Here is a 16,725-nt window from a genome sequence, read left to right as displayed (position 1 = left end):
GCATACCCGACCCTCTCCTTCAGGGAGAAAACGCTCTGTTCCTGGGCTTCCCTGGTAATGTATGATTGCCATCACCTGTGGGGAGCTAGGTAATTGATAAGAAAGGTGTTTCACCACAGGTGATGGCAATCATACATTACCAGGGAAGTCCAGGAACAGAGCATTTTCTCCCGCATGGACTGGGTCAGATAGGCAAATATGCAATGTACGATTGGTCAGCAGTTAGATCTTGCTCATGCCCAGTAGAGCTGGTCAGGCATGTATACACAGCACAGCAGCGTGTACTGATATGCTGTATGCTTAAGGGTGATCACCAGAGGGGGGACGACTCCATCAGAGAAGATATTCAAATATCCTGTCAGGGGAATATGTTCATTAGGTCGACCCTATTAAGGATGACATGCATTGGGTCGACCACTGAAGGTCAACAGGCCTTAGGTCAACACCTGAATTAGCTAGACATGGGGAAGGTCGACAGGGTCTGAAGGTTGACACAAACGTTAGTTTGACAATGGGAAGGTCGACAGCATGGTGGACACAGATACACTTAGAAGATGTCCATGTTGACTGTGTCCACATTCGGGACAAAAAACGTGAAAAACTCATGTCGATCTCTTGACTGTTGACCTTCCCTTCGTCAACCTAATGCTTGCGTCAACCTTCAGACCCTGTCGATCATAGCCATGTCGACCTATTTCAGGTGTCGACCCAAAGTTGGCCGACCCAATGACCCATACCCCCTGTCGGTGTACCTTCCTGCTTCCCCTCAGTAATGAAAGGAAGCTGCAGGCTATAGTATAGGAATTTTCATATACTTCTGCAATTAATATAAAATATTCTCTTTAGGAAACTTTTTTCTACTTCATTATTATTTTTTAAAATAAAATTGTGTTTCTATATTTAAATGAATAACTACTAACTGCCTATATGAAAGACTTACCTTCATATAACAGCAGGACTCTTTCCACTGGGCTTCTTGCAGCAGCGACATCAACTGGCCGTTTGAAATCTAGATTTCTTGCATTAATATCACCACCAAAGTCTAGCAATAGACTTACAATGTCGGCACTAGGCTGCAGAGCGGCAACATGTAATGGAGTGTCCAGTTGTCTGCCTTGCTGTACATTGGCACCTAGAAGACACCCACAGTGCATTACATAGATTTACAATTGCTTAGCATACTGCACAAGCCTGTAGATTAGACCCCACTTATAACCTAAAAACACAGAGTTTCTCTAGTTATGTGAATGTCACGAAAGATATATGTTAATACCTCCCAACTGTCCCGCTTACCAGGGGATTTGCCATTTTTTGGGGACGTTCTTGCGTCCTGCCCGAGGCTGGCAGTGTCCCATGGTGGGTGGGGGGCAGTTGGGAGTTCTCACCATCGCACAGCGTCTATTCATGCGCCACAGTGGCGAAAACGGGAGCATTGCCTCACTGGAGAGTATAGACCACGCCCCCTTCCACTAGGCCACACCCAAAAAAATTGGCGTGCGTGAGAACTTCCCTTCAGCTGCTCTGTGAAAGTTGGGAGGTGTGATATGCATATATTTGGACAGGAGGGGGCTGAGACCATTAGCTCTCTAATGGCTAGCCAAGCCTTTATGTCCCAGTCCAACATTGTATGTACAGTATGTGCAGGTTGATCTTACATAGCCATATATTTTCCTGTATTTCGAATATCTGCATACCCTGTTACCATATAGGCATATAGATATTGTTTTATACCATCATTAATGTAATGTGATTTTAACCATAGTATATATAATGTATGTGTATATAAAAATAGGAATAGCTTAATAATTAGGATATCAGAGTTTAATGTTTAGACATCGTAGTATAGCTTTTGGGTTTACTAAATAATATGAATGACCACTTTGTAACATATCAAATGCAACTGAATTCATTTAGGAGACAAAATGTCTAAGGCATACTATTAAGCAGATACAGTAGAGTGTTGTTACCCTCCCCAGATATATCTATATTTATTAATTAAGCAATGTATACACTATGGGCCAGACCCCAGCCATCTGGAGAATGTAGACTGCTAGTACGTCATCCAAGTTACTTTGCAGGACAGACAGGACACTATTGTGTATTTTGACAACAGGAGTGTAAAATAGATTGATGCACAGGGAGAGACCAGAAACAGGAAATCTCGCAATGGAGATTACCACTAGAGTCCAGACAAGCAGGAGACCCTGTCACCATTAGCATCCATAAATTCAATAACGTCATGAGAACAGGGAACTTCAATTCATGTATTTGTGATATAAGGAGAGAGATAGAGTAGACATTCACTCACATTCGCACACAGACACACACGGACAGTCAGCAAGAAACCCATTCAGTGAGTCAGGAGGAGAGATGTGAGCCACGAGCAGGAGAGAGGAACGGAACCTAGAAGCGATGGGCTGGAGTGAGTGAGTAATCATGGTAGATATAAATGTTCAGTTGTTGATAAAGTTATGGAATACTGAAGTCTACAATTTATGTTAGTTTTATAGCAGTCTTAAGTCTGTCAATTGTTTAATGTTGTTTTAGGTAATATAAGCAAGGAGGCGTATATAAATATATATATAATAGCATATACATTAATTACTGTGTTACAATTATTCTGTATGGTTTGTTTGCCTATAAATAAAATCCTCCAATTGGAGCTAAAATTACAAGTCTCGAACTCTCATATTTGGGGAATCAAATTATGACAAGTACTCTGCATATTGTATTGTAAGGTCTATTAGAATATAATTGCAGATGTCAAATATATATGTTATTATATCAATACCAGATATAATAAATATATTTTATATAATATTTCAATCTCAATAACCCTTATTGGGATAAGAGAGATATATGATCCCTAAAATAAAACTCTACAATGGCGACCACGAAGGGACTTGTGAATTTTGGTATCTGATTGTATGATTATAATATTTATAAGGAGTAGCAGATGCGTGAAGCTGGCTACCTAACCTACAGAATCACAGTGAGGATGTATCTAGGAAAACGTAATACTATTGTGTATTTTTATCTTGCATTGTTTGTAGACCTAGAATAACGTATTGGTGAAACAGAACTGATATTCCATTGTTACCATTATCTGGGAGTGCACGCTTAGATATTGATAATATGGCATTATTCAGAAACATTTTTAACTAATACTACATTTACTAGGCTCAGCACAAGGGCATGTTAGCCTGCTGACACATTGCAAGATCACAGTGGGGTATGTTACTAATTAGGCACTTCATAATTGTAAAGGCCTAGAATAAATAAACAGTGGAAATGAGCATTTCCAAATAAATTAAAATTAGTACCAGATATTAGAGTTAACTTTGAGAATCCGGACACTCTCATTGGGAGGATATCTTGTGTACAAAAGTATAAATACAACATTGTAAAATAAGTGCAATGTTGAAAATGCAAAGAGTTGCTGTAACATTTAGGAAACTGCACAGAGCAGCGACTTTAGAAGTTAAGCAGGAATGTAAAGAGAAATCAGGTTCACGTCTTAAGAGCTCATGCCTCAAAATGAATGCAAAGGTGCATTGCTTCTTAAAATCCCTAAAGGTTAAGAAGTGTACTCAGAAGAATTCTGAGACAAAAGTAAATTTTCTGGTAGATTGTGAACAAACTGCCCAGATCTCTCATGAAGGGATCACAGAAGCACCCAGCAAAGGTGTTAGGAGCAGGGATGAGACCACAGAGGGGCTCATTCACAAACAGACTACAAAGTCTGAAATGGTCACAGATGCTAATCAGGGCTCTGTAATAGAGAGAGAACGTAATATTACTACAAATAAGGCAGGAGCAATGAGAGATGTCCCCTGCACTGTTTTGATTAAGGGGGGAGATCAGTACAATAAGGAGAGTGATTCTGCAAAATCCACACTCATAGTCCCTATTGTGACAAAAGGAATTGTGTTGCCCTCAGGGAAAAGGGAACTGGCAATAACCTTGTACACACACACTCCAATTGTAGGTAAAGTTGTCACAGAATTAAATGAGCAAATGTATTCAGCCACAAATATGTCTGAGCTGAGCAATGGCATGAATTTGAGCATGCATGATCACACAAAAGGTTCCACCATCTCTGTAACCCCCACACAGCAGTTAGAGACATCTAGTGGTGGAGCAAATGTCCACAGTCTCTTAGAGAGACCACATGCAGAGTGTCAATCTGTGAACACCACACAGAAGTACAGGAATGCTAAAAAGCATCACCAGGATGAGAATGTTTATATGTCCTGGAGTCCTAACCATTTTATTTTAGGTTTGGTCAAACATGAAGCCCCCGAGTCATACCAAGCATATTTAACCAGTTTTTCGCCACACAAGTATATTTTTCAGAAGCTCCAAGTTTCCAGACTGAAGAAACTCGCAGGACCACCAAAAGCAAATCGAGAAAAGATGCATCCTGGCAATGAAAACAGGGAGTATTGTTCATTTACTTTATAGATTAAATCTAGTTATTGGGTGGTGTAAGGAACTGCCACATGTTTAAATGGATACAAGATCCAGATTAAATGTAACCTGCATCATACCTGCAGCAAAGTTTATGTTGTCAGTGACATATACTATTACATAGAGGAGAAAATTGGTACAAACCAGAAAACATGGCCAGCAATGTTGGACCAGTAGATAGCACAAAAGATATAGCTAGCAATGTCACACCACTAGCAATGATAGTAATTTTATTTCTTTTTGTTTCAATTTTAGTCCTGCACAGCAGCCTTATTACTGATGGACGCAAAGTTTTAAAGAAAGCCCCAAGTCGCAACAACAACCTCTACTAAACCTTTTATTGCTGCAATTATGCAAAGAACCAGTACCTTGCACAGCTTGTGTTTGTCTTCTAAGGAGAATCCAAAAACTGTCACATGGACAAAATCAAAGGACTTTTTTTTAAATTATTTTATTTTTCTTTCTTCAGTCCTTCAGAGAAGGAAAAGGTTTAAATACAGCAACTACTATTTGTTTTCTGGACACATGGACAAAATCCCCTTTTCTCTTCTTCAGGAGAAGTTCATTAACCCCCTCACTACAAGCAATCATTGTTTGTTTGTTTGTTTGTCAGGACACTGTGACACATTCCATTTACAGTGTGCATCATTCTCACCACCAAGTATGCAGAATCCTTTTGTACATAAATTTTTAATTGCCGATCAATTCACACATATGATCTTCATTCTTATGTCATTGTATATACCTTGTAAATATTTTATTTTTTCTTCATATTCTTCATATGAGTATATGCTGATTATATATACGCTTCCTTCTTAAAAAGCTTCAAACTAATTTAAATATCAGACAAAGAATGGTATGCCTTACATCAAATTGTAAAAGAGAAACGTTTTGTTAGTTGTTGAGATGGACCAATCTCTTAATACAGACATAACCAAGTCTAAGAGAATGAATAATAGCATAGATGGAATATTGTAGTTATTGTATATGCACATGGCTGCATATCACACATACTGGATGGAATTCGATATAGCCAAACCCATTCTTAACAGATATTTGGTATTACTTTGAAGCAAAATCGTAGTCATTTATTGTATTAATAGGATGTTGTCATAGATACGTCAAATCAAAATATCATTGTTAGTTATAGGATTTAGCTGGTGTATAGTTATTTTAGTTTAAGATAACATAGTATATAGGAAGGTAGGTAAGAGATCAGAGACTGAATGGTAAATTGTTATTCAGTGAGGAAATTTAGTATAGACGGAGTGGATCCTTTAGAATCTACCCCAGACATTTACCTGCCAATGCCTGAAGACAAATGTTCTTATCAACCAGTAAAGCAAAAATACTTGGTTAAAGTTTCAACTGCTGTATTCAACGTCACAAACTGTTTTGTTCAACACAACGAGGTTGGGGTTAAAGAGAGACATGGACACTTATCATGATTGCAGCGCGATAATCTTAAAGGACGCACAAGGACACTTGTCACGATCACAGCGATAATCTTAAAGGACGCACAAGGACACTTGTCACGATCACAGCGATAATCGTAAAGGATCGTAAAGGACATACAAAGCAAACTCGCTAAGGACTGCATTAATGAGGCTTATCAAAGGCACTGTGTTTTGCAAAACTGTGGTGAAGAAATTTATCAAGACCACAGCACTCCAAGGGCCACACAAGTAAAGCAACATTTCAAGCAAGTCAACAGCCTCTATACATGTAAAGCAACATTTCAAGCAAGTCAACAGCCTCTATGAAGAATTCTACTTCTACGTGCATTATACTGCAAATGTAAAGTGTCTCCAAGAACTACAACCCACACAGGTGACAGCCCTCAGCCAGGAAATCACTGTGAGCAACAGTACAAGGAAAGTGTCCTCACACATCGACCAAACAAGATCTACAAGGCAAGCCGTGGCGTGGCATATAACTGTCTGTAGCAATGAAAATATTTTCCTCATGAATACTGAATATAAATAACCTCTGTCCCTGGTCAAATTTAGTTATTATAGGGTAAATCAGGTTAATTAAATGAAGGATATTTCATACCAATGGTTAATTTATGTTTAGGATAGTTTGAAAAAGAAAGTTTGAAAATATATATGAAGCAATTATGGTAATTTACTGTGTGACCAATCAAAATAATTTCTCATGGTCACAAGCGGGGGACTGTTACCATATAGGCATATAGATATTGTTTTATACCATCATTAATGTAATGTGATTTTAACCATAGTATATATAATGTATGTGTATATAAAAATAGGAATAGCTTAATAATTAGGATATCAGAGTTTAATGTTTAGACATCGTAGTATAGCTTTTGGGTTTACTAAATAATATGAATGACCACTTTGTAACATATCAAATGCAACTGAATTCATTTAGGAGACAAAATGTCTAAGGCATACTATTAAGCAGATACAGTAGAGTGTTGTTACCCTCCCCAGATATATCTATATTTATTAATTAAGCAATGTATACACTATGGGCCAGACCCCAGCCATCTGGAGAATGTAGACTGCTAGTACGTCATCCAAGTTACTTTGCAGGACAGACAGGACACTATTGTGTATTTTGACAACAGGAGTGTAAAATAGATTGATGCACAGGGAGAGACCAGAAACAGGAAATCTCGCAATGGAGATTACCACTAGAGTCCAGACAAGCAGGAGACCCTGTCACCATTAGCATCCATAAATTCAATAACGTCATGAGAACAGGGAACTTCAATTCATGTATTTGTGATATAAGGAGAGAGATAGAGTAGACATTCACTCACATTCGCACACAGACACACACGGACAGTCAGCAAGAAACCCATTCAGTGAGTCAGGAGGAGAGATGTGAGCCACGAGCAGGAGAGAGGAACGTAACCTAGAAGCGATGGGCTGGAGTGAGTGAGTAATCATGGTAGATATAAATGTTCAGTTGTTGATAAAGTTATGGAATACTGAAGTCTACAATTTATGTTAGTTTTATAGCAGTCTTAAGTCTGTCAATTGTTTAATGTTGTTTTAGGTAATATAAGCAAGGAGGCGTATATAAATATATATATAATAGCATATACATTAATTACTGTGTTACAATTATTCTGTATGGTTTGTTTGCCTATAAATAAAATCCTCCAATTGGAGCTAAAATTACAAGTCTCGAACTCTCATATTTGGGGAATCAAATTATGACAAGTACTCTGCATATTGTATTGTAAGGTCTATTAGAATATAATTGCAGATGTCAAATATATATGTTATTATATCAATACCAGATATAATAAATATATTTTATATAATATTTCAATCTCAATAACCCTTATTGGGATAAGAGAGATATATGATCCCTAAAATAAAACTCTACAACCCTCATGAGATATCTTTGGGGTAGCACCCAAGAATTAACACAGAATGCTTTCATGTATCATGTACACCTTATAAACAGAGGGGTAAATTACAAAAGGCTTTAAAAAGGAAAATAAGTCATTTTGCCCATCGCAACCAATCAGATTCTGTCTATAATTTCTCTATTGCATCCTAGAAAATGATAATATTTGATTGGTTACTTACTATGAGCAACATCACTTTTTTTTATTTGCTTTAGCAAATTTACCGTGTACACTTACCTGAAGGAAAGTGTACACATTATTTGTAATAAAGTTGTACATGAAACGTTTGTGTACATATACATACAAAAATGATGTTTAATATGCACATTATACACATAGTCTAAAGGTAATTATATATAATATTTTTAAAACTTTTGTGTATTAACCCTTTCAGTGCCAACATCTCTGTGAGAGATGTGCAATAAATCTGCTAAAAATCCCAGCGTCGCTCACATTCGTTATATAAATTTAAATATATATTTTTTTTTATAAAATTATAAAAAAGATGATATTTTCTATATAAGGTAAACATTACAGGTCATTATGATGAATGCAAATGTTTGCTTGGCAAGTTTCACACCTATTTTGACAAATTCACTTGGCACTCAAAGGGTTAAACAATGTTTGTGTACATTGAACCATCAGAAAGCAAAGGTGTATGGATCGGATGAATAGATGGATGGGTGTATGGATAGGATAGATAGATAAGCAGCCCATACATGCTGAGATCCCGGCGGGTCCGATGTGTGCTTTGAGGTGCGTGCTCCCGTGGCACCTCATCGCACAGTACAAAAAGTATGTGCTGCACATACTTTTTGTACTTGCTTTTCATCACATCGCATTGCATTGCATGCACAAGGCATGCAATGCAAAGTGATGGATGCTATTGTAGCCCAGAACGCACGCCGGGATCGCAGCGTGTATGGGCAGCATTAGAATGATGTAATAGACAACATGTATAACTAGTCTCTTGAGCACTGACCTGCATATAGGAGCTTTCTCACACACGCCAAGTGCTGCGCTTTGCATGCCACATAGAGAGGAGTTCCGAGATGAGGAATGTCTTGGTCCACATCTATTCCCCAGGAAATCAACACATCCAAACATTCACTGTGGCCTGCAAATATTAATAATAATAACTACAAACACAATAAGTAAATATTATTAGGTATGTATGTACCCACACAATCATTGTAATACAGTGGATGTGAAAGCATTTGCAAATCTGTAATACCTACACATTTCTATTCCGAGAGCAACCACCTACTGCATGGACACAACAGGTCTCTGTGTTCCCAACAATTTAGCAGAACTGTATCCCATAACCTCCAATGATATCTATTGCTGCTAATGGGGTTATTCAGACCTGATCGCTGCTCTTCTAAATTGCAGAACGCTGCAATCAGGTATACGCCGCCCAGCCAGAGTGAAATCCCGCCCCATGTAAGCATGTAAGCACCCCTTAGCAGGGCTTGTGAAAGTTAGGTGGATCGGCAATTAGCTGCAAACCCATTCACAAGCCGCTCACCATCGCAAGATTTTTCAAGTGTGTGCAGTCTGTGCGTAGACCAAAATCTACTAGGCAGCTATGATAAAAATAGGGACCAGAGCTGACGTCACACGACTTCCCTGGAAATGTATGGGCACGCCTGCGTTTTCCCAGATACGCCCAGAAAACGGCCCATTACCAGCCACAAACACCAGGGGTGAAATGTAATAGGATGAGAGATTCAGAAAGTGAGAGATTTGGTAAGAAATCTCCAGGTTTTTTTAAAGCGGCAATCATTTACACTGTTCAACCAGTTAGAATGTGCAGTGTAAAAGATTGCTGCATTAAAAAAACTGGAGATTTCTTACCAAAATCTCTCACTTTCTGAAACTCTCATCCTATTACATTTCACCCCAGCTTTCTGTCAATCAATTTGCATTCTAATGGCCCGAAACACGTTGGTGAGGAGGAACTACCATCTTTTTGTCCTTGGACATTGTGCCATCATTTCACTCTAAGTGGCAAACCCACCTCATTCTCTACAACCCGGGTGAGTTGAGGTGGTGTTAGGGTTAACCCAGTGACATTCTTCTTTTTTAGTTTCCTGCTGTTTTTATCATGTACTCTTTTTGGACCTTTTATTCTGGATTTATGTGTGATGAATACAATTTTTTACCTGTGGACAACACTGGAGTATCTGATCTGTGCATTCCTAATTGGGAGGATCCATGGCTGTTGACAAAAGATACCTATACAGTATGTGCATATAGGGCATAGCTGAAAGGTAAGCCCTATTTACTTGGGAGCGTGTGACCAGCTGTGAACTTAAAGATACCTTTATGTGCAAATAAGGCAAGGGTGACAGGTCAGTAACACAGATTGGGATACCATGTATGGACATTCTGTGATTACCGTTTTCTGACTTGTCTCTCCCTGACTTATTTTGCTCTAAATCCTCGGACGATTGATTAAGAAGAGGAAAAAAGAACCCCTCTTGTCATTTTTTTTTTATTGCAAAGTCTTCATCTGGAATGTGAAAACACCGTATTTCATTCTTAAGCAGGTGTACTTTTTTTCTGTACTTTTGTAAATATATATATATATATATATATATATATATGTTTTTATAACTGCTCTCTATTCTCTATAAAAAGGACTATTTTCTATATTTCTAATTTTAAAACCTGATCAATTTATAAAAATAATAATGTAAAAACTGGAAGCATACTGCAAATACTCTAAATGGGAAGCGGTCATCTATTAGAATGAACTTAGGTCTACAGTCATTAGGTCGACCCCACTAGGTCGACTGGCAGGAAGGTCGACCTGACTTAAGGTCGACATGGGCCAAGGTCGACATGACTTAAGGTCGAATTTGCATAAAGGTCGACATGAGGAAGGTCGACTGGTCATAAGGTCGACATGGGGTTTTTCACTGTTTTTTGAGCCGACAGGCGGTATTTCATGCCCTACCATCCACTAGGGCGTGGAGGAGGTTATTAAAGCTGTGGCGAGCGAAGCAAGCCACCGCGCCCGAAGCATTGCGAGCGAAGCGAGCGATGCGAGGGTCCGATTCTCATTGCCAACTGTGTCCATGTCGACATTCGGATCAAAAAACAGTGAAAACCCCATGTCAACCTTATGACCAGTCGACCTTCCTCATGTCGACCTTTATGCAAATTCGACCTTAAGTCATGTCGACCTTGGCCCATGTCGACGTAAAATCAGGTCGACCTTCCTGCCATTCGACCTAGTGGGGTCGACCTAATGACTGTAGACCTAAGTTCATTCTGATAGATGTACCGATTCCCTCTAAATAGTGTTGTCCTAGTAACATTGATTACACACTACATTCTTTTACTAATTAGCATACTAATTATCAGAAGTAGCAGAACAAACTCAGTACAGCATTATAGACTGTAGGACATGGAGCACAACAACCAAAGGATGAGTTGAGGCTTTATTTCCTTTATTTAATTTGTCTTATTTAACTTGCCCATGATGTCAACATGTCTTAATAAATGCAATCCTAGAAATTAAATAAGACCAAGCAAGCGACCTAGAGAAAGATGAGCAGAAAATTAAAGCCACAGCTAATTCAGATGGTAGTATTGGGGCAGAGAGCAGTATTAGGGCAGACAGTAACATAATCACAGACTGAAACCAGAACATGTCAAATAGTCATACTTGCTAACCTGACCTTCTCCTTCAGGGAGACAATGCTCTGTTCCTGGACTCCCCTGGTAATGTATTATTGCCATCACCTGTGGTGAAACACCTTTCTTAACAAGTAACTACCTCACCACAGGTGATGGCAATCATACATTACCAGGGAAATCCAGGAACAGAGCATTGTCTCCCTGAAGGAGAAGGTCAGGTAGGCAAGTATGGTGTAGACAAAGGTCATGCCTTGAGCTACAGGCTGCTGGGAGGAACTGGGCAACAACTGGAGTTAACTAGAGAAAATAAAAAATACTTAAGGTGCGTACCACGGCTGCAATTATGCATTAAATCGCTGGCAAAATGGTCGCTCAGTGACCATATTGCCAGTAATTTAATGTGCAGCCAGCGATAAATGGCTGGGAGCGCGCTCCCGCGGCCAGCGCTTCATGGTCGCTGGTCGCAGGAGCTTGCTCCTCAGATTCTGCACAAAATTGCAGGTCGCTGGTGCACAAAGCACTGTGTACCAGCGACCAGCGACACTAGCCTCCTGCGCCGCCCGGGTACCCGCCCACCCGCCTTGTCACTCACCGCCTCACACGGAGACACGGAGCAAGCCCCTGCTTCTTGCTCCGGTCTTCCAGCGCGCCGCACACAGCAGCAGCTCCGATAATGAAGCCCACTACTACACAGCCGCACTATCCAGTAAGTGCATAGGCTGTAGTAGAGGGCATTGGTGTCGGGCAGCATGATTATGTTCATGCTGCCCATCGATGGTGATTTGCACCATCGGTGGGCAGCATGAGCATTACCATGCTGCCCCACACCAATAGTATCTGAGCAGATTTAAAATGAAGGGGGCATTGGTGTCGGGCAGCATGATTATGTTCATGCTGCCCATCGATGGTGATTTGCACCATCGGTGGGCAGCATGAGCATTACCATGCTGCCCCACACCAATAGTATCTGAGCAGATTTAAAATGAAGGGGGCATTGGTGTCGGGCAGCATGATTATGTTCATGCTGCCCATCGATGGTGATTTGCACCATCGGTGGGCAGCATGAGCATTACCATGCTGCTCCACACCAATAGTATGTGACCATATTAAAAATGAATGAATAAATAAATAAATGAATAAAATTAATAAATGAATTTTTTTTGGGGTGGGGGGGGGGGGGGGGGGTTGGGGCAGTGGGGACCGGTGGCAGGGGCCACACGGCCGTCTTGTGCCCCCACACCCCTGGTGGGAGCGGGGCCCTAGCGGCTGCTGCCGCTAGATTATCCTGCCCCTACAAAGATGACCCCTGCTACATCTGTAGGTACTTGTGGATTATCACGGCTCCCATCGCATGCCATCACATGCCAAATGTAGTGGCATGAGATGGCATGCGATGGGATTCGATTTTAGCCGATTTATGGAAAAACCGCATGCGATCGCATCGCATACAAACAAATCGCATGCGATGCGATTGCACCCAATTTTGCACTGAAATGCATCCAAATGCATTGAAATGTGTAGGAAACATGTGAAATGCCCCCAAATGTCATTTTTCATAGTGTACCACCCCCACTATCAACGTCAACACGAAGCGTGGCGAGCGCAGCGAGCCCTGCGAGGGGACGCGGACACCTGTGAAGCCCGCGAGGGGATGCGGACACCTGTGAAGGTATCCGCGTCCCCTCGCGGGGCTCGCCATGCTTCGGGTTGATAGTGGGGGTGGTACACTATGAAAAATGACATTTGGGGGCATTTCACATGTTTCCTACACATTTCAATGCATTTGGATGTATTTGCGATGCGATTTTTTTAGCATACGATGGCCATCGTGGGAGCCATGATACTCCACAAGTACACCATATACAGACTTCCCACAACCCATGTCAATCATAAATGAATTTAAATAGAGGGTAAAAAAAATCTAGTCAAAATTGCTAGCAATTTTCAGGGAAATTGCTGGTCCCTCTGAAAAACTGGACACCGAGCAATATATTACTCAGCAATATATTGCAAGCAATATATTGCTAGCAATATATCTCCCCTGTGTGTACACAGCATTACTGACCCTTTTTTTGTTGTAAAGAAATAATATTATTTTACTATCATCATTTATTTATGTTAATACTAGGTAACCAAAACAATCAGATTAAAGACATAAGTATTCTGTGTGCTGCTGCAATCCAATTTACCTTTACTTGATGCCTCATGAGCAGGGGAAGGAAGGCATGTCTCCAGCTGCGTTGTTGCGCCATACTCCAGTAGCAGTTCCGCACAGCTAGCACTGCCTCTTGAACATGCATTAAATAAAGGAGTCACTCCGTCAATAGTTGTAGCATTCACCTAAAACATATCACAAGATGTCTTGGAATAGACATGAAGTAAAGTGTTTCCAGTGAGCCTCATTTGATTTCTGCAAAGGCAAATATATATAATACAGTACTAGCATCCTACAATTACAGTGGCCCAGTCTCCTAATAAGCTACAGTACAGTATGTTTCTACTTTCAGTTCCACTATGGTCCTGATTCAGAGGTGCACACACACATTGCACGCTATTTCCTTGTCATACAGATGAGTGGGTTACTTGCTGCGCATGTACAAAATAGTTAGGAAGTGTTTATGGCACTTGCATTACCCAAGGTGTATGCACAAAGGCGTTATTGCATACGGAACATGGCTGCTTACAATGCTGGATTAGGTCTTGAGGGTACCCGAGGTACTATAGACAGGTGGGGCCACAGGTGAAAGGGTGAGGGGATGCATAGCTGCCAATATGACCCATTCCAGGAGGGACAATATGCTCTCTACTTCCCTCTTAGGGCGGTATTCAATGAGCCTGATTCGCCAGGTTTTTATGGTGAATTTGTGCTGTTTGGCGAATTTCTGTCAAAAACGGTGAATCACCCTATTCAATGACCACATGGCGAATACATTTGAAGGTTTTTTTCGCCATGATTCACCGAGTAGCAATCGCTATCTTTTTATGGTGAAGTGGGAGGTGAACTTTTAAAATAAAGTGTTTTGTTTTTTACATTTGGTGTCAAAAAATCAGGAATTTTATTCTGAGGAGGGGCATGCTATTTTTATTCATGTGCTGTAAGCACATGAATATATATTTAATTTTAAAAATAATATTTTTTTTTTTTTTACACAGCATCCAGCAGGTGGCGCCAGAGCGGAGCCGCTCATTACATATTCATATATTCACTGCACGATCATTACGATCCTGTGTAGTGAATATACGCTAGCCTGCTGGCACCCCCGGGGGGGCAGCCTGTGCTGCCTGGCACCCTGGGAGCACACCTAACCCCCCACAAAGGTCTGGGCTAGGCAGAGAGACTACCATCTCTCTGCCTGGCACCGTCCTGAGGCTCCCTGCGGCAATCGCCGCAGGAGCTCATATTCGCCAGTCAGGGGCTTGCTGCCCCTGACTCGTTGAATCCCGGAGCCCGCCGGCTCCGGAACGTGGCGAATGTGCAGCGAATCCAAAAAAGGATGTATGATTGGCTTCACCTGTGTTAAACTATTTAATTGATAAGAAAGTTGTTTCAACACAGGTGATTGCAATTATAAATTAAGAAGAAAGTCCAGGCAGAGAGGATTTTGTCCCTCCTTGAATTTGTCATGTTGTGGTGTATGGATTGTGTATATTAAATGTAAACCACTGGTGTATATTAGATTTAGGGGGGTATTCAATCTTGGGTCACGGCTGTCAAGCTGGCCCGACAGCCGTGACCCTGTCCCGTTCTCTGCAGCCTGGAAGAGGCGAGCTGCAGCCAGGAGCTCGTCACTTCCCGGCCGTTCTCGGCAGAACGAGCCCAACTGCTTGTGAAGTCGAGCTCATTCTGCCGCGATCCCCTGTTCAATGCTGTCCCGTTGGGAGATGGCTGTGAGAGATTGAATACCCCCCTTAAACTGATAGTTTAATTTTGCCTGGGTACTGTATATAGCTCAACCTAATGGATAGACAACTATTTTATTAAGTTTTCTTGTAGTGAAACAAAGACAACTTAAATGCGGGCGGGCTGACATCATGGCGCATCATGACGTCTGCCATGACATGACGTCACACACCGGACGCTACGATTACATTCCTCCTGTGGGACCTTTCCATCCCATTCCGACACTGCCAATGGTATCAGAAGTGTGGAGATAAAATTATGGGCATTCTGGGTCGTGTCTTGGAGGTGGCCTGATGTCAGTATTATGAGACTGTCCAGCTGCATTCTCAGATTTAAGCTGGCCATACATCAGAAAGATATTGTACCCAATCATACAATCTCAATTGATTGTAAGATGGATTGTATGCAGATTGTGTGCACATCTTGTGTACACAATCATACAATCAATCATAAGATGGATTGTATGACTGATTGTATGATGGATTGTATGCAGATTGTGTGCACATCTTGTGTACAAAATCATGCAGCAGATGGATTGTATGACTGATTGTATGATGGATTGTGTGTAGATTGTGTGTCCAAAAACCACCAAGGACTGCTGGGGATTTCAAGGGAAATTGTACACAATCATGAGTGCAATCGATCTTAAGATCGATCTTTCTGATGTATGGCCAGCTTTACAGTCACAACCACAGAGGGCCATGTTCTCACAGACATGCTGCATCTGTTATAGGTGCCGTAGGCAGGTACAAGTGTCTGTGGTGCACAAAATGGTATGCCAGTGGTAGATGGTCTATATCCCCAGTTACGTTACTACATGTATGGTACTGAAAGTGGGCTTGCACATTCAGGTACACACTAGTACACAAGGAGGAGGCTAAAACTAGCATTCACATATTAGCGCTCAGCAACTCTCATAACAGGCATTTGAGAAAAGGCAGCAGCTCCCACCTCTGAATCAGGTCCATCACATTTCTATTATAGGCCCTTATTTTTCCCTGATTCCCACAACAGGATGAACCCACATTTCCCTATGGGAAGTTCCCTAATATATATATTTTGCAAGGAGATTTGCAGGACTGATGCTGTCATTTCCTCTTTCTGCGTACTTATTTGGAGTTGGACCAATCCTAAATGATACGTTTTATACTGCTGTTTACATTTAACTTATGTCTTAAACAAGTCAACAAGTGAATGTTTTTATATCACATATCTACATTTAATTGTTTGGGGTACATTAGTGTTTATGCAGTCAGATGTCTCATGGAGATTTGACGTCTGATTTCAGCCACCTCTGATAATGTGGATTAAGTATGTG

General features: G+C 40.8%; 1 protein-coding gene across 1 annotated transcript in view; it reads right to left on the bottom strand.

Annotated features, from left to right (window-relative positions):
• ASB5 (ankyrin repeat and SOCS box containing 5) overlaps window positions 1-16,725 on the bottom strand; it is a 30,452-nt gene that overhangs the window by 2,785 nt on the left and 10,942 nt on the right. Inside the window, exons 4-6 of the mRNA XM_083170797.1 lie at window positions 13,696-13,846; window positions 8,841-8,975; window positions 941-1,132 (exon numbers count right to left, since the gene is read on the bottom strand). Of these exons, the coding sequence (XP_083026923.1) occupies window positions 941-1,132; window positions 8,841-8,975; window positions 13,696-13,846 (478 nt within the window). The remainder of the gene's footprint in view (window positions 1-940; window positions 1,133-8,840; window positions 8,976-13,695; window positions 13,847-16,725) is intronic.

The sequence above is a fragment of the Crinia signifera genome, chromosome 1 (genome assembly GCF_055691185.1).
Source record: "Crinia signifera chromosome 1, ASM5569118v1, whole genome shotgun sequence".
Taxonomy (NCBI): domain Eukaryota; kingdom Metazoa; phylum Chordata; class Amphibia; order Anura; family Myobatrachidae; genus Crinia; species Crinia signifera.
This window is presented reverse-complemented; position numbering and strand designations above follow the sequence as displayed.